The sequence below is a fragment of the Tachypleus tridentatus genome, chromosome 12 (assembly GCF_004210375.1).
Source record: "Tachypleus tridentatus isolate NWPU-2018 chromosome 12, ASM421037v1, whole genome shotgun sequence".
NCBI classification, from domain to species: Eukaryota; Metazoa; Arthropoda; class Merostomata; order Xiphosura; family Limulidae; genus Tachypleus; species Tachypleus tridentatus.
Window position 1 is genome coordinate 89895582 of NC_134836.1, and position 25011 is coordinate 89920592.

A 25011-nucleotide genomic window follows, 5' to 3' on the forward strand; every position below is an offset into this window, starting at 1 on the left:
CAATGAACTTATAAAATTTATTTATAGATTTAGAACTGACAGACACTGGGGTGTAATAATTCTCTCGTACAAAAATTAAACACAGCAGTTAGGCATGGAACGCATAAAGTAATTAACACTAACAAAACTGGATAAATGAAATGCATTCAACATTTGTAAATTTTGTCTCTTACTAAATACAAGTAATCTATCAAAGGAATATTGATGTGAATGGTTTCCAAACCGTTTAAAAGAATAATAAGACAGAAAGGCTTAGTGGAAATTCTCTTCTTGACATTTCTTAATGAATATTTAAAATTTTTAAAAGTTTATTATCATGTTTACACTTGTTATATTTGTTCACATTTACACTTATACATAAAACTTTATAATCAGTGGCCTGATGAAGAAAGTCTCGTATCCTATTTATTAATACTTTCGAGCCTCGATGCTCTCAGGTAAGAAGTTGTTGTTGTTTCAGTACGACGCTACGGAATGGGCTACCTACGCTCTGCCCACCGCGAAGACTCGAACCTCCGGCTCTCCGGTAGGAACGTTTTTATTATAAAACTTATTAATAGTAAAATTCTAGTTCAAGAGCTTCAGTATTCTAAAGAAACATTTTATGTTATTAATAATGAATTAAAATTAATATTTCATATATTTATTTGTTTATCACACCAAATAACAATATAATTGTTGTATTTATAAAGGAGTGAAGTGATGTTCTTATATTTAATTCATTTCGTCAATACTAATTGTTTATTTTAAGCTAATTAATAAATTAATTAATTACATTAATTTATGGATTGTGTTCACTTTATGTTTTTTTATTCTGGTATGGTCAATGATTTATGCCTCTTCAGGGTCCTGCCCTGTGACAGCAGTAAGTGTGCGAATTTACAGTGCTAAAATCAGGGATTTGAGTCCACTCGGTGGACACAACAGAAAACCCGATATGGCTTTGCCATAAGACGAAAACAAACAAATAAGGCTCTAAAGTATATTATAAATATGTTCTTATATAATTTAATCACATTAAAAGTTTTGATTAATTATAATAATGCGCCAAAGTATGTTAAATATTATCTGTGTTCAGATGTTTGGAAAACCTTAATAAAACTGCGATAAGGTTTTACATTATTTTATTTAAACAAGTGTTTGTTTTTCTTATAGCAAAGCCACATCGGGCTATCTGCTCAGCCCACCGAGGGGAATCAAACCCCTGATTTTAGCGTTGTAAATCCTGAAACATACCGCTGTACTAGCGGGGGGCTTATTTAAAAAAAGTTTCTCTCCTAGCAGACTTGATGGTGACCTAATAAACTACAATTTAAATTTTTCTTCACGGACATATGGTTAACCTAGGTAAGTTAAAATGTGATAGAATTGTTATGACAAACATGCTTCTCTGCTGGTACAACGTGGTAGGCAGCTGAAATTTACATAAGTCGAGATCTTAGTGTGTTAAAACGTGGGTCGAATTTGGCCCAGTGGTCAACATTCTGGACAATGAATCTGCAGATTCATCGCCTCTCTGAGAGTCAAATCCATTTATTCGTTCATACAGGAGTAGCCCAAGTGTTAATGGTAAACGTTGTTGACCAGCTATCTTTACTCTAGTCTATCAGTTAGAAATTATGAAAGGCTAGCTCGTGACTGAAATCAAACGGATGTTAAGGTGTATGTTTGTAATTACGAAAGTATACTGTTTTGAAAATATAAAAACATCTCTTATTTATTTATTTTAGTTAGAGATGACAGGTTATTATATTTAGGAAAAGTTAAGTTTTGACAACAAGATTCATTTGCCAAATTGACAGATGCTTGCCATTCGATCATACTAATGTCAATTTCATTAAGCGCAAAACTGCACAATGGGTCCCCTGCGCTAGGCCCACCGCAAGATCTAACCCTGAATTTTAACGTTATAATTCCTGAAGCTTACCGCTGAGTCACTAGTAGACGATTTTGAAATGCAAAAAATACGTTAAAGCAAACAAAACTTATTGTCTAAATGACATGAGATTTAACTAAAAAATCTCTTCGTTTTAAGGTAAGACACTATTCAGTTAAAAAAAAAACTTTTCCAGAGGTTTCTCTGCAATAATTGAACGTAAAAATTAAACTCAAAATAACACAAACCACTTTCACAAGTTAATATTTAGTCGGTATTCCTTTAAATTTCAGTATTGCTTCACACCAACGTGACATGCTTTCAATGAGTTTGTACACTGAGTGATTGACTGCCATTTTTCTTTGAGTACTTCAAAAAGTTCATGTTCCGTGTTTGGCTTGCGATCTTTCGTTAATCGATTTAACTCAGCCAATAAATTTTCAATCTGATTGATATCAGGCGAATGATCTGATCATTCCATAACATCAATTCTGTAGTTTCTAAGACATCTTTTAACGACTCTACCACTGTAGAGAAAATTGTCTCTGAGCAAATTGCACTAAGATGTTTTTTTTTTTATTTGAATTTCGGGCAAAGCTACACGAGGGCTTTCTGCGCTAACCGTCCCTAATTTAGCAGTGTAAGACTAGATGAAAGGCAGCTAGTCATCACCACTCACCGACAACTCTTGGGCTACTCTTTTACCAACGAATAGTGGGATGGATCGTCACTTTATAACGTCCCCACGGCTGAAAGGGTGAGCATGTTTTGGTGTGATGGGGATTCGAACCTGCGATTCTCAGATTACGATTAGAATGGCTTAACCACCTGACTATGGCGGGCTAATTATAATAAGAATATCTATGAAATTACACCACGTGCACAACAGTTTTGATGAGAAAATGTAACTAAAATTAAGAAAAGTTCAGGTAGTTACAAAAGCCAGTGTTAAAATTAGGATTTAAGATCACATGTGAACAGATCTTGTCAAATGAGTTCTAAAAACATATAGTTTTACATGTTTTTGTGTCACCTAATAAAAGATGTAATATATTAACATTTTCAAGGGGGGGCCGCTTTTTGTTGTCCACCCCCTATAACTTGTAAAAAAATACTACGATTTTAACAATTTTACTCTTTTGTAGATCACACGGGTTGCTAGTGCTAGTCTTCTTGGAAATATTAAAAAAATCACACCATGAATATAGAAAATATGTTATCATATTCAACACTTAAGTTTACCCTTCCCAAAGGCCAATCGCATTCTTAAGATCTAATAAGGCTAAAATTAGGAGTTCGTTCCATGCAATGGGCACCACGTATAACTTTATCCTTCTTTAGATTTTATTCAGGAAATTTTTTTTTCAGTATTTTATTATGGGTCGGGGAATCGAACCCCATAGCCGAACCTACCTGTCCTTCTTGCCATGAAAGCCTTATAATGCGTCTATCAATCGCAGTATTCAGTAGGTGATGGGTGGCCTTAACTATTTGCCTTACTTGTAGTTTATCACTTCACAGCAGTTAGGAACAGCTAAGACGGTTAGTCTTTGAATAGCTACGCGCGAAATTCCACACACGCACGCACACAAATACTTTTGTTTTCATTGCAATGAATTTATAGGAAGTTAAGTCTGACTTGTTATTTTCTATTTAAATATGTGTAGTTCTCAAATCAAAATGCAGTTAAAGATATTATAACTTAATGAAACTTTGATCGTTATCATAGTGTAAATATAGTGATGATTTAAGTTTCAATTAGTTATGAAATACTTTGATAGTTCGTTGTCAATTATGTTACATAGCTCAATGAACTATGAAAGTATTTCGTTTTTGTAATAATTTTGTTTGTGGAATCTTTCAGTTAAAGGGACTAAAGCTATCAAAAATAAAAATGTTGTGAATCTGGTGGTTATGGCGCTCGATTCGCAGTCTGCGGATAGCGGGCTCGAATCTCCATCCCACTACATATGCTCGCCCTTTTAGTCGTTGGGGCATTATAATGTTACGGTGAATCACACTATTCGCAGTTAAAAGAATGGCCCAAGAGCTGGCGGTGGGTGGTAATGACTACCTGCCCTCCCTCTAGTCTTACACTGCTAAATTAGAGACAAGTAATGCAGATATGTATATATATATATATCAGCAGTATAACCAACACATGCATCATTATGATTTCATTATTTTTACCTGCGATTAGATTCAAAGTAATGAAGATAAGACTTTCTTATGAGCACCATCTGAGGCTCAAGAAGAAAAAAATGTATAAAGGTTTGAATTTCGCTTAAAACTACTCGAGGGTTATCTGCGCTAGCCGCCCCTAATTTAGCAGTGTAAGACTAGAAGAAAGGCACCTAGTTATCACCTCCCATCGCTATCTCTTGGGCTACTCTTTTACCAACGAATAGGGGGATTGACCGTCATATTATAACGCTCCCTCAACTGAAAGGGCGAACATGTTTGGTGAGACGGGGATTCGAACCCGCAACCATCGGATTACGAGTAAAGGGTCTTAACCACCTGGCCATGCCGGACCGTTTTATAAAGTACAATGTTAGATAATTTTTTTTTCTTGTTTCTCTTGTTGTGAGATCCCTAACGAATTCGTTAGATGCTAACGGCATACTCTGTTTTGTGGAGAGTTACAACTGAGCATTTCAACTGATTAAGACTTGTATATTTAAATTCAGAGCCAAAAGCTTATAAAAAGCAGAAACGTCCCTTATTTGAGGACACTTTTATCTCCATTTTCGAACAAAAATCCCGCATTAAATTAAGAGTCTGTGAAAATATTTGTCAGTTTGGAGTTACAATTCCAAAAGTTACAGTAATCAACTCACTCATCTCTGAATGATAGATACTAATACATAAACACGCATATAATGTATCATCTTTGTAGTAAGAAGTAGAACTAAGATACAATCAATGTGTATGAAGATTTCAGCTGAAGAACTAAAAGTTTTATAAAAAGTAAACTTATCATAAAGTCTAAAAATTGTGTAATGTAATGCGTATATTTCACAGTGTATTTAAATGTGTTTTTCTAATCGGTTTTATAATATTTATCAATAAGGTGATTCTACAGTGGCTCAGCAGGAAGTGTAAAGAATTATACTGCTAAAAACCGGGATTTAATACCCGTGGTGGGCATAGCAAAGATAGCCCACTGTTGCGCTTGACAACAATATATGATATTTAAAGTCTAATTTACTGTTAACTGTCGGATCAACTAAAGTAGTTAGTGTTAATAGGTAACACAAGTGCGAGTGTTTAATGTTCCATTAATAATTCACTATTTCAGAAATCGTTTCATGAAATAGTGGTGCGTCTCAGTGTTTAGTTAAACGATGGGAATATAGATACATTCTAATGAGCTTAAAAAGCAATGTCGTTTACTCAATTAATAATTCGATACTTTAAGACTCAATCTTTAGAGTATCCTAAAGCTTCATACATTAAGACTCAATATTTAGATTAGCCTACAGTTTTATATTTTAGGATTTAATCTTCAATGTATCCTAAAGCTTCATACATTAAGACTCAATATTTAGGTTAACCTACTGTTTTATATTTTAGGATTTAATCTTTATTGTATCCTAAAGCTTCATACATTAAAACTCAATATTTAGGTTAACCTACAGTTTTATATTTTAGGATTTAATCTTTAGTGTGTCCTAAAGCTTCATACATTAAGACCCAATATTTAGGTTAACCTACAGTTTTATATTTTATCGCTCAATCTTCAGATTAATCTAACTTATTTCTCTAGGAACAAATCTTTACTTTTTTGTTTCCTTGAATTATCTAATTGCATGATTTGTTTGTATATTGGATGTTCTTGCAACAATTTTGTTCCAATAGTCAAAATTAGGGATTTCGACTGATACCCTTTAACATTAATGTACAGATATATAAATACATATTTACGAATGCAGTGCCGTACATTAGTTGTAATACGTCCTCAGAGTTTTAAATACGTATGGCAGTACATCCTGTACATCAAGTTTTACAGGCGTGTATAGCAGTTGTGTTATATTCCCTTTATATATAAGGCTATCAATAATACCTGTATACGAACCCCTAACGTATTTACTCCACTTTTATAATGTACTTACAGGCGTGCAGTGTACACATAAGTGTTTAAGTAACACAACCACGCACTTATATAAATATATATATTGTGTTTTTTTATTCTAATTTATCTTCACACCGATATGGTTATTAAGGTGTTAATAAAATATTAATCCATGTGTAGCAGATTCACATTAATGCAGATCTTTTCGTAAACATACAGATAATTACCACGTGCTCACAGAATGTTTTGTGCTCTGATAAGTTTAATCTTAACATGCATAGTAATTAATAACTACTTTTATTGACTAGTATTATGCTTTGCTAAAAAGACAGTAAATTATTTGTAAGTAGCAAAATTTGCATTGTTCGGAAATGTTGTTGTTTGATCCAAAATCCGTATCTTAAACATATACGAATGTAGAGTTTCTTGAAGACTAATCTGTACTTAATATATGTTTTGATTATACTATGTTTTACCCTAATCACACGAGATCTAACAAATTCAGTTCCTCTGACAACACTGATAATATTTTCACAGTAAGTTTAGGTAGTTTCAAATATCACCACCTAATTAGGACATAAAATAACAGATTTATTGTGAAACATGTTTCAACTGTTTTATTTTAATTATATTATCAATAATAATAGTTCCCCGCTGAGACAGTGGTAAGTCTTGGATTTACAACAGTAAAATCAGGGGTTCGATTCTTCTCAGTGGACATAGCAGAAAGCCCGATGTCGCTTTGCTATATGAAACATAAACACACACTCAATAATAATAAAATATAATCAATGAATCACACACCATCATTACTGTAGTAAGGAATATAAAAGAAAATCATTAATTTGTTAATATTTGAAAATAATTCTAGTTACCTTTAAGATAAAAATTAATTTATAATCGTTGTTTAGACGTGTAGAGGCTAAATTTGTAAAATTAACCTGCTTTACTCAGCTATCTGCTCTTCTATACTACAGTGAACGTATGGTAGCACTGGCTGAGCTCCGGAGAGGACCTCTGAACTCCTCCAAAGTTTCAGAGAAGATAGAAAGGAAGAACAAACGCATTACCTACAGTGGTGTAAACACAAGTTTGTTAGCTAACATGTGTAACTGCTGACAGACGCTCACTCTTTCTATGTGATAAAAAGTATATAGCACTTGTGCCCGTCCTCATGAAGCGCTGAGGCACCACTCGATGAGCGCTGGAAATCGCGTGTCGTTCACGCGCAGCAGCTGTGTTTCGGGAGTTACCTGGACAACAAGGCGCTCTAATCAAAGCAAAGGGTACGTTTAGAAGTGCCTCTCTGTTATTTACATCCTGGAAGCGGCTGTTTAGCGGAAAAGCGGACGGTGCAAAAGGTCCGACTTCCAGGCACTGGCTGCAGGTGCAAGTCGACACTGAGACACACGTGCTTAATTGTTTTGTTTCTTTAGTAAGAGGGTTTCAACCCTATCAGATCGTTTTATTCTACCCCTTCAGTTCTTTGATCGACAAGGTTGAAGATAACTTTTATTTGAATAGAAATATTTGTTTATCTGAACAATTACGATCCAAGGCGGAGCGGCACCGCCGAACGAGAGGAGCTCGAGAGGTAACAGAAGGCGCAACGTAGCATACATGCTCCTGCACTGTTTAAGAAAATTAAGGAACTTCTAAAGTGTTTACTTTATTTGATCTTATGTAATTGTTTATTCAAGCAAAAATGATGAAAGCACGCATACTGTTGTCTGACATGGCCAACAACAGTAATAGCTACTGAACGCTTGTGACTCGCTGTGCCAGCTCTGAACGTTACGATGAACCTTAGCTCTGAACGTTACGGTGAACCACAATGCTTTACAGCGTTTATACCAACGTGTTAAATAAGTGACAATGAATTATTCAGTCACGCTAAGGATTAAGCGTCCTGTGTATTAGGTAGGGTCTTTAAGAAGAAAAGATTTAAAAACTGAACTCTTTGATAAATGAAAGTGATTTTGAGGAATGGCGAGGAGCACACATGATCTTATGTTCACCTGTTTTAAACTTTGTAACATAAACTAAACATTTAATTTAGGAACCTATTTTGTAGTTTCCATCTAGAACTTTAATCTATTACTCTTTGCATTTGATTTACAGTTTTATAGAAAATCGCTGTGTTATTAACGCAATTTTATTTTTTTACAGACAATCGTGCAATGAAATGGAATAGCTTTTTGGACTTTATACTAATCACCATACGACTCAAAAACTTGCAATTTAAATTCAAAGAAAAATAGTATTTTATGCTAACCACCACAAAGCTAGAACCTTATAAATTGGATTCAGAGAAATAAGGATATTTATAACATACCACCACACAGCTTAAAACCGTATAGATTGGATTGAGAGAAATAGGAATATTTATAACGTACTACCACACAGCTTAAAACCGTATAGATTGGATTGAGAGAAATAGGAATATTTATAACGTACTACCACACAGCTTAAAACCTTATAATTTAAAGGCTTAGCATGACCAGGTGGTTAGGGTGCTTGACTCGCAATCTGAGAGTCGCGAGTTCAAGCCCCAATCCCACCAAATATGCTCGCCCTTTCAGCCATAGGGGCATTATAATGTTACGGTTAGTCCCACTATTCGTTGGTAAAAGAATGGCCCAAGAATTTGCTGTGAATGGAAATGAGTAGCAGCCTTCCTTCTGGTCTTTCACTGCTAAATTAGGGACGGCTGTGCAAATAGTCCTCGTGTTATTCATAGAAATAAGAATACGCTATACATACCACGTTACAGCTTAAGACCTTATAATTTAAATTTATAGAAATAAGAGCCTAATATTTTCCACTTTGTAATATAAAAATCACTTTATTAATCATGAGATAAAGACAAGAATAGGATAGATTTTTCTCAAACAAATTTGTAACTGACATCTACCCCCCAGTGGCACAGCAGTATGTCTACGGACTTACAACGCTAGAAACTGGGTTTCAATACCGATAGTGGGCAAATCACAGATAGCCAGCCCTTTGTGTAGCATTGTGCTCAACTACAAAGAAAATGTCGTTGACAATTGACAAGTCTCGATATTAAACATCTATTAACACCACCAAACATATGAGAGGAGTTACACCGGACGAATATAATCGAATATCTTAGTAACATTCAAATATACTGGAAAACATGGTGCTACAGTTATTACAATGCATAGGCAGAACTAACGCTATTGAATTCGGAGTGAGCTACATTTTTGCTGGTATATCACATTGAGCTCAATAATCAGAAATGCGTTATAACGAAAATTCTGAAATACTGGCATCAATTATATACGAGTAATATCTATAACTTGTAGTTTCCATCCACTGGATCCTTAACTTACATTCATAAGTCAGAAATTATCTGTTGCCCAAACTCGTTGTTTCATGTTTTTTTTTATCAGTTAGAAGATGATCGTTTTACTTTTTGGCCCCAGTGACTCAGAGGTAAGTCTGAAGGCTTATAACGGTAGAAACTGGGTTTCGATACCGGTGATGGGCAAAGCACAGATAGGCTTTTGTGAAGCTCTCTGCTTGAAAACAAACAAACACGACTTACGCCTTCTTCGGAACAATGTTGTATTCAGTTATGCTAAGTGTATTAATAACCAACACAGGTAATATAATACTAGTGTTTATGTGTAAGGTTGCTACTTATTAATACAGGATGTATTTTAAACACGGGTTTTAAAGAAAATTATTATAGAACTTACTTAAACGTCATCTAGCGAAAGTGATTTATATTATTTTCAACCATTCTCTTGTGGAACACTTAATAAGGTCTTCCGCTGATACAGCGGTAAGTCTACGGATTTACAACGCTAAAATCAGGGGTTCAATTCCCGCCGGTGGACTCAGCAGATAGCCCGATGTGGCTTTGCTATAAGAAAAACACACACATCCAAGCGCAACTAAAATGTGGTCTTGATAGATTCAACAACCTGTGTTCAGCTGTTTAGGCTTATATTTTGAAACGACATTTCGTCATCTCATCCAGGTTCGCATTCGTTGATCAAAGTGTAAGTTGTTTCTGAAATTCTTTACGATAGTTTGTCAATGCTGAGCGCAGACGTTTAATATAATATTTTAATGTATTTTTAAAAAGTTCCAATTATTACAATTTTGAAATTCTGAGAATATAATTGTTTTCGAGTTTTTGTTTTCAGCAGTTACTGAGATGATACTCAAGTCTGCTTCATAATTAACACAAATTACTTCCAATGTTTACAGTTTCCGGTTTTTATTTACAGCAGTTATTAAGATGATGGCCCGGCATGGCGAAGCGTATTAAGGCGTGTGACTCGTAATCTGAGGGTCGCAGGTTCGTATTCCCGTCGCGCCAAACATGCTCGCCCTTTCAGCCGTGGGGGCGTTATAATGTGACGGTCAATCCCACTATTCGTTGGTAAAAGAGTAGCTCAAGAGTTGGCGGTGGGTGGTGATGACTAGCTGCCTTCCCTCTAGTCTTACACTGCTAAATTAGGGACGGCTAGCGCAGATAGCCCTTGAGTAGCTTTGTGCGAAATTCATAAACAAACAAACATTAAGATGATACCAGCGCACTCAAGTCTGCTTCATAATTAACACAAATTATTTGTTGCAATTTTCAGGTTTTTATTTACACTAGTTACCGAGATATTATCTTGTTTGCACCACAATTAATACAATTTGTGTTATTTTCTGTTATGAATATATTAAGTATCTTACGCATATAGAGAATACTGTTGCACAGTTTATATATATATATATATATACTCTCATTATAAAATACACTTCTGTTTCAAAGTGAGACAAACACATGACCCAAAATAAAAACTATGGAAATGTGTCAGTCTTGAAAATACGCGAATAAGTTGTTGAATGAATTCATTTACGTCCAGGCACAAGAGAAGACTGGTTAAAAACTGACAGTTGTTTAACGTGAAAAACAATGTTCCACTTACCGTTCGACAACAGAGGGCCTTAGTTTCCTGCAAGGGTGTTTTTCTGCAGTTCACTAATCTGGCAGCGCTATATAAGTTTGGAAACGCGGGACCACGGTCTAAAACTCGCGCGCTCTTTTTCACATGGTGTTGTGAGCCTGTCGTAGGTTATCGGTCGCGCGTTGGCCTATTTACAGCGTCTTAGACTTGTACTTGTGGTCTCTCAATTCTAAATAGAAAGCTGTTAAAATTATTCGAAACGGGAGATATTTTAATAACACCGTCTACAAGAAACAACTTCGGGATAAGCAGGACACAGAAGCTTCGGTAAGTAAAGATTATCTGTATTTTAGAAAAAAATAAACAAACTGTGTTAGCATGTTCAATTAGTTAGTATCCAATAGAAATTCGATATTGCAAGATACAGAAAGTTGTTGGTTTTCTGTGAAAGCGTAAAACATAATACCACTTTGTACTTGATTTTGTACAACTGGCGATGAACTTGAACTTCCTGCATTTATTATTATTGTTATAATTTTTTTCGAGGATTAGCTCTCAATTTGCGTTAGTCGGGGTCTTTCGTTATCTCAATTTTGAACATTTCTGTGCTTAAAAAAAAAAAAAGGAAAATTAAAGTGTATTTGTTGAGATTATTGCTTTTTTAACACGCCCATTTTATTAAAAAGATGTGCCCCTTAGAAACCAAAAAGAAACTTCGATTCCTCTCAGTGGACTCAGCATATAGCCCGATGTGGCTTTGCTATAAGAAAACACGCACACATACACCCGTATTGAAACAGTTGGTAAAATAATCTTTAAATAATTCAATGTATATAAAATATTGCAATGAGTGTATTGTCAGTAACTGTATTTTTATAAAGACAATATGATATTTAATATCAACATAATTACAATATTTTCACATAGACACCTTTAATAAAGATGATTATGATATATCACTTACAAATTACATTTTGAATGGGTAGTTGATGGTAAAGAAAATTAGCTGTCGTTTGTTGGTGATCAAGGGTGAGATGGTTTCGTCCTCTGTGGGCCAGCAGTTTTTTATGATATCTTATAGGTAATGCATATAAGTTGTTTAGTGATCAGGTGTGTGATATCTTTGTTCCCTTCGTTTCGGTGGTTTCTATGATATTTTGTACGTATTACTATACGTTGTTTGGAAATCAAATATCTTATAGTTTCGTCCCCTATGTCTCAGTAGTTTTAAAATATCTTATAGTTTCGTCCCCTATGTCTCAGTAGTTTTAAAGACATATTATAGATGATGGCTGTATGTTACGTATTAACCAAGTGTCTTATAGTTTCGGTAATCAAGTAGTTTTAATATCTTACAGATGGTGGCTATACGTTATTTGTTAACCAAGTGTTTTATAGTTCTGTCCCCTACGTATCAGTCGTTTTTATATCTTATATAAACGGTTAAGATGAAACCTGGATGACTACGTTATCTTTTAAACTCACTATCGTACACAGGGTGGTTGTTTTCATCACGAACAATGTTATTCTGGTTATAAATGAAACATAAAAGTCGTTAAAATATCTACCGATATTTCATTTTATTTTTCAAGTAACTAAATGCTATTCTTCATCAAATTCTGGTAAGAATATTATTACCATCATATCAAATACAGAAAGCTATGAATAGATAGAACAAGGTGTAAGCTAAGAAAATATTATTCTATAATAAACATTTCAGATATGTTTACACGAGATATAGGAAATCATTTCAGTATTTAAGTTCGGCTTTAATTTTTTTCTTTATTATTGAAACAGACAAATAAATGCACAGGACTCATTGCTTTCAAATATCAGCATCCACTGAGAGAATTTGTTTGTTGTTGAGCACGGTGCTACACAAAGGGCTATTCGCGCTATGCCCACTCAGTATCTAGCTTCACGAGCTCATATACTTATCGCTGACCCATTGAGAGAGAGAGAAAATGTAATCTTATGTTATTTTTAAAATTCAGTTCGACGAATGTAGAATCAAATGCAGAAATGTATTTGCTTGTATTAACGTTAGTAAGTTTTCTGAGAATATCTTTCTTCTTTGACTTACAATAAAAACCTGTACAGTATATTATTTGTTACTACAAGTACATAAATTGTTGAGTGTGTTAGAATATTGTGTATAATAGTTCACTAGACAACCGTAACTTCAGATCACCTTCGATAATCATGTGGTTACTTTATTTGGTTCAAAGAGTGGCTGTGTCGCTACCACGAGACGTCTATGTCGATAAATAATGAAAGAGGTGCGGTGTGGAAGCGCGAAGAAAGGTGGTGCTTACTAGTGATAAACTACTGTGGGTAAGGGTCAGAAGGAAGATCTGGTGGCTTGTGGACGTGTCTTATTCACGTGAACTGTTAAAATCACCTGGGCCACGTTAGTTTTTAAGATACTGACGCAGTGAGATAAGCCGAGTTGTACTTCGTCTGGGGCCTGGCATGGTCTGGCTGAAGCGCTCGATTCATGGGTCGTGAGCTCCGATCCTGTCACTGAATACACTTACACTTTCAGCAGTGGGGCGTAAATATATGACGGTCAATCCCACTTTCCATTTGTGAAAGAGTTGGCCATGGGTGATGTTCACTTGTGTTCTGCCTCTGTTCTTTCATTTCAAAATTGTGATAGCTAGTACAGATAGCTAATAAATTATCCTTCTGTCCGACTGTGTCATTTGGTTGTGTAGTTCGAACATTTCATTCGAAAAGTGTATATATATATATCCATAACAGTTTTCTTATCTTCTTTTCATTAGCATTATCACTTTGATTCACTTAGCACGTGGACTTATTTCACACTTTACCTTCACATGCACCACAAAATAAACCGACTGCCAAATCCCACTATTTGCAAATGCAAGAACTATTGGTGGGGACTGTTGGCCAGCAGCTTTTACTCTCGTATGTCAGCTCAAAACAAGAGACGCTAGAAAACTGACGTAACTAAACGTAACGGAACGACATTCATTTCACGGCATATAATCCGTTTAATATATATCGTTCAATGTAGAATACCTTCTCAAATAAGCTTAAAAACTATTCAACTATCTGGTTGCACTTACGTAAAATATTATAATATGACAACTTGAAGGAAGGTTTTGTTGTTAAATGTAAAGAATCAGGCCAAAAATATTTCTCCATTATTATTAAATAGAGACTTGGTAATGATATACATAGTCTATCTTTTTGGTGTGCAAAAGTAAAGTTTGGTTTGTTTTCAACTTCGCACAAAGCTACACGAGGTCTGTCTTCGCTAGCCGTCCCTGATTTAGCAACTCTTGGGCTACTCTTTTACCAACGAATAGTGGGGTTGATCGTAACATTATAACGCCTCCACGGCTGAAAGGGCGAGCATATTTGATGTGACAGAGATTCGAACCCGCGACCGTCAGATCACGAGTCGAGTGCCTTAACCACCTGGCCATGCCGGGCTCAAAGGTAATGTAAATTAAACTGTATGATTTGCATAGAAGCCATGAAGTTTCAAAACTCGTGATGACGAGAAACCCATTTGAAGTAAAAATATATCTCACGACGGCTGGTATGGGTATTAACACTTTTACTAATAAAGCAGAGAACGATTAACATGAAGACGACCTAAATAAGTCGAAACGTTGTTCTCTAATTTATTAGTAAAAGTGTTAATACCCATACCAGCAGTTCTGAGAAGTTTCAAAACGTTTATAGAAGAAATAAATAAAACTTTAATCGTAAAGTTATTTGATTATTCATTTTAGTACTTGTAACGGAAAATAAAAAACAACTAGAGGTAGTAAAAAATAACAATAAGACTTCCTGAAGCTTTTTTCGCCACTCTTTTGGATATGATGACAGTAAATAACACGTTTTTATAAGTGGAGTAAGAATTTATTTTGGTTTTATAGACTGATGAACAATATAATTTACGTCATTCCAAAGTATTTGTTCTTGATTATTATACGTTATTTTAATTTTCTTCTTAAAATAATTTTTGCACTGCCAGTATCGAAACTTCTTTAGTATAAGATGACTAGTTTAGAGAAGTTGCTACTATTTGGAGTCCCGCAGTGGGACAGATACAAGTTTACGGACTAATAACATACTAATCTGAGGTTCGATGCCCATAATGGTCCGTTATTTAGTTCTGTGTTTAATCACTTTAGAATTAATGTTATTTAATAAAATCGTATGAAGTGTTTCAAGACGTTTAACTTAACTGTTGATAAGTCTTGAAGTTTATGCCAGACATATAACTGTTACTCCATATTACATAAGTAGCCTGGTTGACTTTAAGCTTCGGATTTTCTGTTTATGTATTTGTATATGTAACAAGAAGTGACTTGAATAGTTGTCTAGCGTTAAATTAATTTACAGTTCACATTCATGATACAACTGCACCATCAATAATTTAGTTTAAATAGTCTAGTTTTGTATCCTGGCTATAGAAGCACGAGTCTAAAATAGGTGCACTGGTATTTTCAATTGGTATTTAGTACCTTATTGTTGTTTTTTAGGTGAATGTTCCAATAAATCATGACCGCGGAGTCGCTTCAAGAACCACTTGGTGTTTCTTACGTTCAGTCTCCAGCCGTCAGAAGTCACGTCCCTGAAGGAACCGACGCATACTCGGCTTCCTTTCGTCTCTACATGCCGGCGCTCTCTGAGAGTTCGCAGACCACAGAAGCTTATTTTCCGCGGAGCCCTACATGCTCCGAGCAGGATGGAGAACAATACTCGGACGGTGAAGGACTTGAAGACGAGTTCAACCTTCCCAGCAAACAAGAAGTAGATCCTACAATTCAAAGCTGTGATCCAGTAGATCGAGGAAGTAGTGAGAGTAAGCTTCATCAAGGGAAAGTTGACACAACTGCCGAGAAATATTCCCATAATTCGAGCTTCAAACTTAAGGGCAAAAGAAAACGATGCGCAAAATCAAGAGCTCGAGGACGAAGTCCCAACTGCGTTGTAAAGATTAAAAGAACGAGACGATTAAAGGCCAATGACAGAGAAAGGAACCGAATGCACAATTTAAATCATGCTTTGGATCGACTTCGCCGAGTACTTCCGACGTTCCCCGATGATACGAAACTGACAAAGATTGAAACTTTACGGTTTGCACACAACTATATCTGGGCTTTGACGGAGAGCTTAAAGATGTTGGAATCTAGGGAACGGGAAGATAATATCGAAAGTGGTTCTTTGCACCAAACATCTGCCGTTTTTCTTGGGCACGGACAAGAACATGCTTCAGGTTCTGATATAGATTTTCCTTCCATTTCGTCCAGTGGCCTTCCACTAGGCTCCGAGTGTTGTTACAGACCTCCGTTTGCGTCAGGTTCAATTTCGGTATGGAACCCCAGCACAATAACTTCGCCATCTCCGTGTTCCCGACCAGTATCAAGTGATGGTGTGACTTTTATGGAATATAGCAGTTCTGGCTCAGACTCAATTTTATACAGTTATGAACAACTGTAGTTACGAAAAGAAACTAATTATTACTTCAAATCATGGAGTATTTTCGATCCAATAGGAGTTCCACCGTAGAAGAAACAATTATTCACGCTCATAAAGAACAAAGAATATGCTACACATAAGAATGATTTCATGGAATTAATTATGTTAATTTGCATCATAGTTCCAGTTTAAAGGCTTAAACATTGAAATATATTGTTTAATGATGTTATAAATGTTTAAAGATGCCTATTTTCAAAGCTATATCAAAGCTAAACTAATTTTATCGACTTTTAAATGTTTCTGCCCTCTGTTTGACGTGTTTACAACGTTAAAACCCAGATTTCTATTACCGCTATGAACACCAGTACAAATATCTCATTGTGCAGTTTTATGTTTAACAACAAATCCTGCACTTAGAAAAGAAATGAAAAACGCCACTCTTGTGTGTCTTATTTTTATATGAATAAATAAAACAAATTGTAAGCTTATGAAATAAATTAGATACTTATACAAGTTTCAAGTAAAGCTAAATATCACTAACTGACTGTTTTCGAAATAGTTTATTTAATAGGGATTAATAATAAATAATAATACAAAGAACACAAAGCATTCATCTAATGTTAGTTTTACAGGATTCAGGGGGCGAAAATGTTTATTCTTAGTTTTTCATACGCCCCACACAAATGAATTTTGATTGTCGAACAGTTGGTTTTGATGATAGGTTTGGTTTGTTTGAATTTCGCGCAAAGTTACACGAGGGCTATCTGCTCTAGCCGTCTTCTTAGCAGTGTAAGACTAAAGGGAAGGCAGCAAGTCATCACCACCCACCGCTAACTCTTGGGCTACTCTTTTACCAACGAATAGTGTGATTGAACGTCACATTATAACGCCCTCACGGCTGAAATGGCGAGCATATTTGGTGCGACGGGGATTCGAACCCGCAACCATCAGATTACGAGTCGAACGCCTGAACCCACCTGGCCATGCCGGCCCTTTTGATGATAGGTATTCTAAGTGTAGAATTTTCAGCATCACTAGCAGGAGTATTGGAGGCTCTAAATACTAGACAAAACGAAATATATAATGTGACAAAAAATTACACATAATAAGGCAGACTAGACATATAAATCACGATGTCGTTTATATAGGATGAGTTTTTGAAATGACAGTTTCCAGGGTTTAATGTTAGTATCGTGAAACGATGATTCCCCCTCCCGGTGAAACGTTTTACAGTTTACCAGTAAATTATAATGTTTATAAAAAAATGTACCGGAACACTACTCTATATGTTTCAACTACGTTAAAGTACTTGCTTATCGATTAGGTATTTCATTTCTTTCACTTTTTGCTATTTAAGAGACAGCCCCTTGTTTTTATGACATGGTATGCCAAACAAATCAGAGAATATAAAGTGTTATGTTTTATACATCGGCTTATACAGATCAGTAACTCAGAAGGTAAATAATATAGCAAAGAAAAGATTGGAAGCTTTTGAAATATAGTGCATGAGAATAATAGTGTGAATATGGTGCATGAGAATAATAGTGTGAATATGGTGCGAGATGAGAATAGAGTGAATATGGTGCATGAAGAGAATAGAGTGAATATGGTGCATGAAGAGAATAGAGTGAATATGGTGTGTGATGAGAATAGAGTGAATATGGAGCTTGAGGAGAATAGTGTGAATCAGCTGAGATGCTACAGTGAAGGAAAAGGAAGAATGCGAAGAAAAGTTATTGAAACGATCAAGAGAGGAAGATAATATAATATTATAAACATATGTTAAAGTGTGCGAATCTACAGAAAGACATCGTTTTTAGTAAGATATTATGAAGACGCTTAAGACACCAAAATCTGCAGAACGACAGGATAAGGTGAACTAGTAAGATAGACAGGAGCAGATAGAAGATAGTGTAAATGGGTAAATAATGGACTCAAATGAGTTGAAATAGTGCAGATTACAGCGTAGGAAAGTAAGTTGATCACCGTTAACCTGATTGTCGAATATACAGTAAATATACAGTAGAGTTCATTATTTAAACTCCCTTAGCCTTGGCTTCACAAGCTTCACCTGGAATTCTCGACTTGGATCTACACCGTGTTTTCTATTCCTCTTTTGTACGAAAACGTCGTAAGTAAGGTTTAAAAATTACGAAAGAAAAACTCCCCCCCGTACTACGCCTAACTCCTGTTTATTGATATGAAACTTATTTAAAACAAACAAACAGGTTTTTAGGCCCATCCTGTTTAACCTGACGCTTAGAACGAGAAATGATTTTCTATGGTGAACAAATTAAACAACATTTTAGTATTCAACAAATATTTGTCCGTCTTTAATAACTGCACCAACTACGAAGACATTATAGTGGTAAAGACACGCATAGCCTTCAATAGTAAATTATGTATTTTTAATACAAATTTCTATATGTAAATAATGGACAATATCTGATGTTCTATTGTAAGAATGATATTGAAATAGTAATAAATGAATTATGACTATTTATGTCTGTTTATGAGTTGTTTTATATACAACATTTTTACAACAAGTTTTTTTTTTTCTTTTGTTTCTATGTATCTGTGTATGTTTTCTTATAGCCAAGCCACATCGGTCTATCTGCTGAGTCCACCGAGCGGAATCGAACCCCCTGATTTTAGCGTTGTAAATCAGCGGACATACCGCTGTAATCGCGGGGGGCCTTCTATGTATCTACAAACTCGTCACTAAAATAAATATATTTCATTTTATAGTTTAAAATTATATTTGCATAATTTCATATCATTCATATCAATAAAACACTGAGTTTAGAAACACTAATACATGTTTATATTGAGATTTTATTAAATTTAAAAAAATAGAATTTTTTCTTCTGTAAAAGCCCACTCAAATGAATGTTTCAACGACCCCAATTACTGATTCTGCCCTCCTGGCGAGAAATAAAATAATTAAAACAAAATAAAAAAATACAGGGAACTATTTTTTAACCTTTTTTTTAGAAGGGAGTGCTTTTCATTATTCACTTTCCGCTGACCATTCAGATATACAAATAATAAAACATGATAGTTCAAATTTTATTTTAAAAAAATCCGAATTCCATTCGTTATCGTCATGAAGGTTTATTTTTTCATTAATATGGAACGAAAAGTGCGTTTATATAATGTGTGCGTGAATGTTTTTCTTACAGCAAAGCCACGTTGGGCCATCTGCTGTGCCCACCGAGGGAAATCGAACCCATAATTTTAACGTTGCTAATCCGAAGACTTACTGCTGTACCAGCGGGGGATATCTTGATATAAGTTGAACATTACATTAATATATTTTATGTAGCGAATGGCATGATATTCAAAACAAAAAGTGTTATGTAAAATTAAGAATCAGGATAAATTAATTTGGTCCAAACGTAAAGCTTAATAAAACAAACATGAAGAACATATAATTTAATTTGTCCTACATTGATAGTAGTAACTGGCACAATAAACAGTAGTGAGAGAGTGAGTGTTTTCTTACAGTAAAGCCACATAGGGCTATCTAGTGTGCCCACCGAGGGAAATCGAACCCCTGATTTTAGCGTTGTAAATCCGTATACTTAACGCTGTACCAGAAGGGGGCAAGTTTTTGTATTTAGGAAAACATGAGGTTCACACTTGACGTTCAAAACAGCATTTTTTGAAGGTAGTTTACTCGTTTATCGCCTCCCGCTAGTACAGCGGAACGTCCACGGATTTACAACGCTAAAATCAGGGGTTCGATTCCCTTCGTTGGGCACAGCTATTAGAAAACACACACAGACTACTAAACTTATATTGTAGTGACCCCTGGATAGCAAAGTTGGTTAAGGCGTTCGACTCGTGATCTGAGGTTCGCGGGTTTGAATCCCCGTCGCACCAAACATGTTCACCTTTCCAACCGTGAGGCGGTATGATATGACGGTCAATCCCACAATTCGTTCGTAAAAGAGTAGCCCAAGAGTTGGCGTTGGGTGGTGATGACTAGCTGCCTTTCATCTTGTCTTACACTGCTAACTTAGGGACGGCTAGCGCAGATAGCCCTTATGTAGCTTTGCGCAAAATTAAAAACAAACACAAAATTTTCTCGCTATAACATACGTTTAATTAATTCACTGAATACCTTGGTACAATGAGACCAGTGTTCTACTGAAATCAACCAAACAGGATGAAATGTACGATTTTCACGTCCAAAACTTCTGTTTATTTACGACTCTTAAGCACTCTAAAAGTTTCTGAAGTATCAGTTTGGTTTAAATATCACGCAAAGCTACACGAGTGCTATCTGCGCTAGTCGTCCCTAATTTAGCAGTGTAAGACTAGAGGGAAGGCAGCTAGTCATCACCATCCACCTCCAATTCTTGGGCTACTCTTTTACCAACGAAAAGTGGAATTGACCGTCACATTATAACGTTTCCACGGCTGAAATGGTGAGCATGTTTGCTGTGACAGGGATTTGAACTCGCGATTCTCACTCAGATTACGTGTCAAGTTCTTTGATCACTTGGCCATGCCGGGTCAGAAGTATTAATGCAAAACGGTAATAAATAATCATATGGTTTCCTTTTCAACAGCGCAGAAGGTTGGATTTCTTTGGTTTGTTTTGAATTTAACGCAAAGCAACATGATGGCTCTCTGCGCTAGCCGTTCTTAATTTATCAGTGAAAAACTAGAGGGAAAGTAGCTGGTCATCACCACCCACCGCCAACTCTTGGGATACTCTTTCATTAACGAATAGTGGGTTTGGCCGTCAAATTCTAACGCACCCACTACTGAAATGGCGAGCATGTTTTGTGGAACGGGTGCTCAAACCCTCGACCTTTAGTTTGCGTGTCGAACGCCCTAACCTAGTGCAGGAGAGCGAGACAAGTGTTTCAGGTGTCAATATTGTAGGTTTTATAGATATTAATTCCATAGACTGTTTCCATACCTTATTGAACTTGAGCTAAGATTTGTTTACTTGATTTTGGTACATTTTCGCAAAACTATTCAGGGTTTACTCAAACAGCATGTCCTTAATTTTGAGCTGATAAACTATTGGAAGGCAGTAAGTAAACATCACTCACCGCCAACTCTTTAGCTATTCTCGTCTGAACAAATAGTAGGTTTTGACCGTCATCCTTATAACATACCGAGGTAAGAGACACTAGCCACTGGGTCATGCTCAATCCTAGAGTTCAGAGAAAGGTTCTATACTTTTCTTAGCAACTGATGTTTAACCTCGTTACACACCCTTATTATTGCCGAGATAAACAATCTGTTCAACATACACATATTTATCTCTTCTAGGTGTTGATTAAAGCTAACAGTGATGGATTTAAAGTTGTATGGACCCAGGGGCTAATAATTTTTGTAGACCCTACATCCCATGTAATTTTACACAGATAAAGTTATCCATAGGCCTCCATTAAGACCATAGACCCTGGGGCCGAACTCCTTTTAGCCATTACCTAAATACCAAATCACCGTAGCAACAATACATTTTTTTGTATCTGAGTTCCTGTTTAGTGTATAATTGTACAGATTGCTATTCGTCATTACTTATTTTCATTTAATATTTTTTCATGTAAAACATCAAATATGTTCCTCGTCGCTTGAACCTTGAAGATGGAAACAAATATATTTTGCCAAGTTAATATATTTTATTTCATTTTAACAGCACACATATAATAAGAGGTGATTTCAGCTGAGAATATGTGTCTTCGGTTATCAGATATTTCACTTGTTTAAATAATATAATGTCTCACAGTGGCACAGCAACATGTCTGTGGATTTACAACACTAAAAATCGGGTTTCGATACCTGTGGTTGGCAGAGCACATACAGGCCTTTGTGAAGCTTTGCACTTACGTACAAACTAACTGAATACACATAATTACAGTAATCACGTGTGTCACCTCTTTGAATAAACATTTAACATCTGTTGTCACGTGTGTCACTTGTCTGAATAAACATCTAATTTCGCTTATTACGTGTGTCACTTTTCCGAATACAGTCAAAGTCTAATTTCTAATATATATATCGCTTGCCCAAGTTTTAAATATTATTTTCTTTCACTGTACCTTTTTATGTCTTTATGCTACGACATAATGATAACGTATTTTAATCATTGCTAAATTGGACTATATATAAACTTTGCATGCTGGTTACATCACCTGAGCCCTTAAGGTCTTCACAGCAGCGAAACTCCGAAAGTTTCTCACTACAGTTTTCTTTCACTCCATTCATTGAAGGAACAAGACCAGCATTCCATTGCGACTGACCAAACACCGTGAAATTTACGACGCGTATTTCTAAAAGTCTCTTCTATTTCCCGCTTTTGGTCTTCCTGAAATCGGGTCTTTCACCCCTTAAGAAGGAAGAAAAACTTGTAAAAATCCTGTGAACGTAAATCTGTATGAATAACCATTAACATTCAGATGCATGTCGCAATGAGCGTCCCAAATGTCTTCCATAGTTTAGCAGGTACGACTGGTTTAACTTGCCTGAGTCCCTAAAGTCTTGAACACAATAACTGAGATTTCTTTCTTACCGTTTGGAGCTTCACATTCTAAAGACAAGATAATCGTGACAACGTTTTAAGAACATAATTAACAAATTCTAACGGTGCTGTCAATAGTAACGCGCGTGACTTATAAAATGCAACGCATATTCCATATTCATTTTATTAATCGGTTTTCAAATGTCTAAGACTAAACCGTTGCATTAGTTAACTGCAGAGTTAAGCTTACGTTGCTAAGTAATAACGTTAAGCACATTCTACACGGGCACCAAAATCACACATTTGTTCAGCGTAGTTTCTATTTTTGATTCCAGAATCTCACAGTTGTTTCATTGCAAAACACATTTTTTTAAACCAGCAATATTTTACTTGAAGACGAAATATCAAGAAGAAAAAAAAAGTTAAACTTTATGAAGACGAGAAAAATCAGTGTTAAAGGACACTGAAGTTTTATAAATCCGGAAATGAACACTGTACGTGCTTTACAAAAGCTTAACTAATTTGGTTGGTTGATTGGTTTGGTGTTTTATGGCGCAAAGCAACTAAGCTATCTGCGCTCAAATAATTCGGAGAAAGCGCTCTTCAAACAAGGGTCGGTCCTTTGTACATTTGAACAATGTAATCTGGCAATGAACGTATACTTGGTGATTTGACTATCCGTTGCGGGTATCGAAGCCTCATTTTCTGCTTTATAAGCTCATAGGTTTTCTGTTGAGCTACACCGGGGTGGGTTAGTTCCCTGTTTCAGAAACTTGTGAGAAGTTACATATGAGTCAATGGTGGTAGAGAGAAGGCAACCAGTTAACAGTACTTACCGCCAACTCTTGAGTGGGAAAGATTGACATATTGCAACGTTTCGAGGTTGAAAAAGCGAGCATATGTGAGGATGTGATTCGAGCCCGCAAGCCGAAGGTTGAGAGACAAGCACTTTGACCACGAGGCCAGCAATTAGCTGCTCACATGTTTTCCTCCCTTATAGTGCAGCACTCTTTATGTGTGTAATTTGTTCATCAGTTAATGTAACTAATTTAAGAGAAATTTGGTTTGTTCGTTTTGAATTTCGAGCAAAGCTACTCGAGGCTATCTGTGCTAGCCGTCCCTAATTTAGCTGTGTAAGACTAGAGGGAAGGCAACTAGTCATTACACCCACCGCCAGTTCTTGGGCTACTCTTTTATCAACGAATAGTGGGATTGGCCGACACATAATAACGCTTCCACGGCTGAAAGGGTGAGCATGGCTGGTGGTGCGACGGGGATTTGAACCCACGACCCTCAGATTACGAGTCGAACGCCTTAACCCACCTGGCTATGCCGGGCCTTAATTTAATGAATACTGGTAAATAGTGCAGAAAAGGCCCGGCATGGCCTAGCGCGTAAGGCGTGCGACTCGTAATCCGAGGGTCGCGGGTTCGCGCCCGCGTCGTGCCAAAACATGCTCGCCCTCCCAGCCGTGGGGGCGTTATAATGTGACGGTGAATCCCACTTTTCATTGGTAAAAGAGTAGCCCAAGAGTTGGCGGTGGGTGGTGATGATTAGCTGCCTTCCCTCTAGTCTTACACTGCTAAATTAGGGACGGCTAGCACAGATAGCCCTCGAGTAGCTTTGTGCGAAATTCCAAAAACCAAACCTAGTACAGTAAAAATCGAAAACAGAAAAAACAACATCGAAGAATAAAATGCTGACAGTATAACAAAACAACGGAAGCGGCTTCACAATAGTGCTGTAAACGGCTTCATACCATTCAAGTTGGACCAAACTGACAAGGCGTGAAGCCTAACAGACGTGATTCTACGGTGTTTGTACTGTTAAAGTAAAGCGATAGCTGTACGGTTTATCTAGGCTTACTTGGTGCCTTATTTTACTCTCCCTTCTCAAGACTTGATCGTTTCCTCAAAAGGTACCGATAATCAAAACCTTTGATCGTTTATCCAGGAAGTTAAGATCCCTCTGCGTATGGTTGTAGTGAAAGGAAATAATACAGGAGGGTTAAATAACTGACGTAGAGCCTGATGCGACTTCATTTTGTGGCTTGAAAAGACTCTAGGTATGTCACTTCTTCTATATCCTTATTTTGTAGTTGATGCAAAACAGAAAAAAAAAAACATTAAATCTCAAGTTGTATTTTTAAACTTGCAAAATTGTTTCTGGTCTTTCATTA

General features: G+C 36.1%; 1 protein-coding gene across 1 annotated transcript; it reads left to right on the top strand.

Annotated features, from left to right (window-relative positions):
- The first annotated feature begins 15455 nt into the window (after positions 1-15455).
- LOC143235506 (uncharacterized) lies at positions 15456-16451 on the top strand. Its single transcript, XM_076473711.1, has one exon. It carries the CDS (start codon positions 15542-15544, stop codon positions 16367-16369), a length of 828 nt encoding a protein of 275 aa, XP_076329826.1. The 5' UTR covers positions 15456-15541; the 3' UTR covers positions 16370-16451.
- Positions 16452-25011: the final 8560 nt, after the last annotated feature.

What these genes read in the sequence shown, in the direction of transcription:
- LOC143235506 (XM_076473711.1), top strand. Translation starts at nt 15,542, where the DNA reads ATGCCGGCGCTCTCTGAGAGTTCGCAGACCACAGAAGCTTATTTTCCG.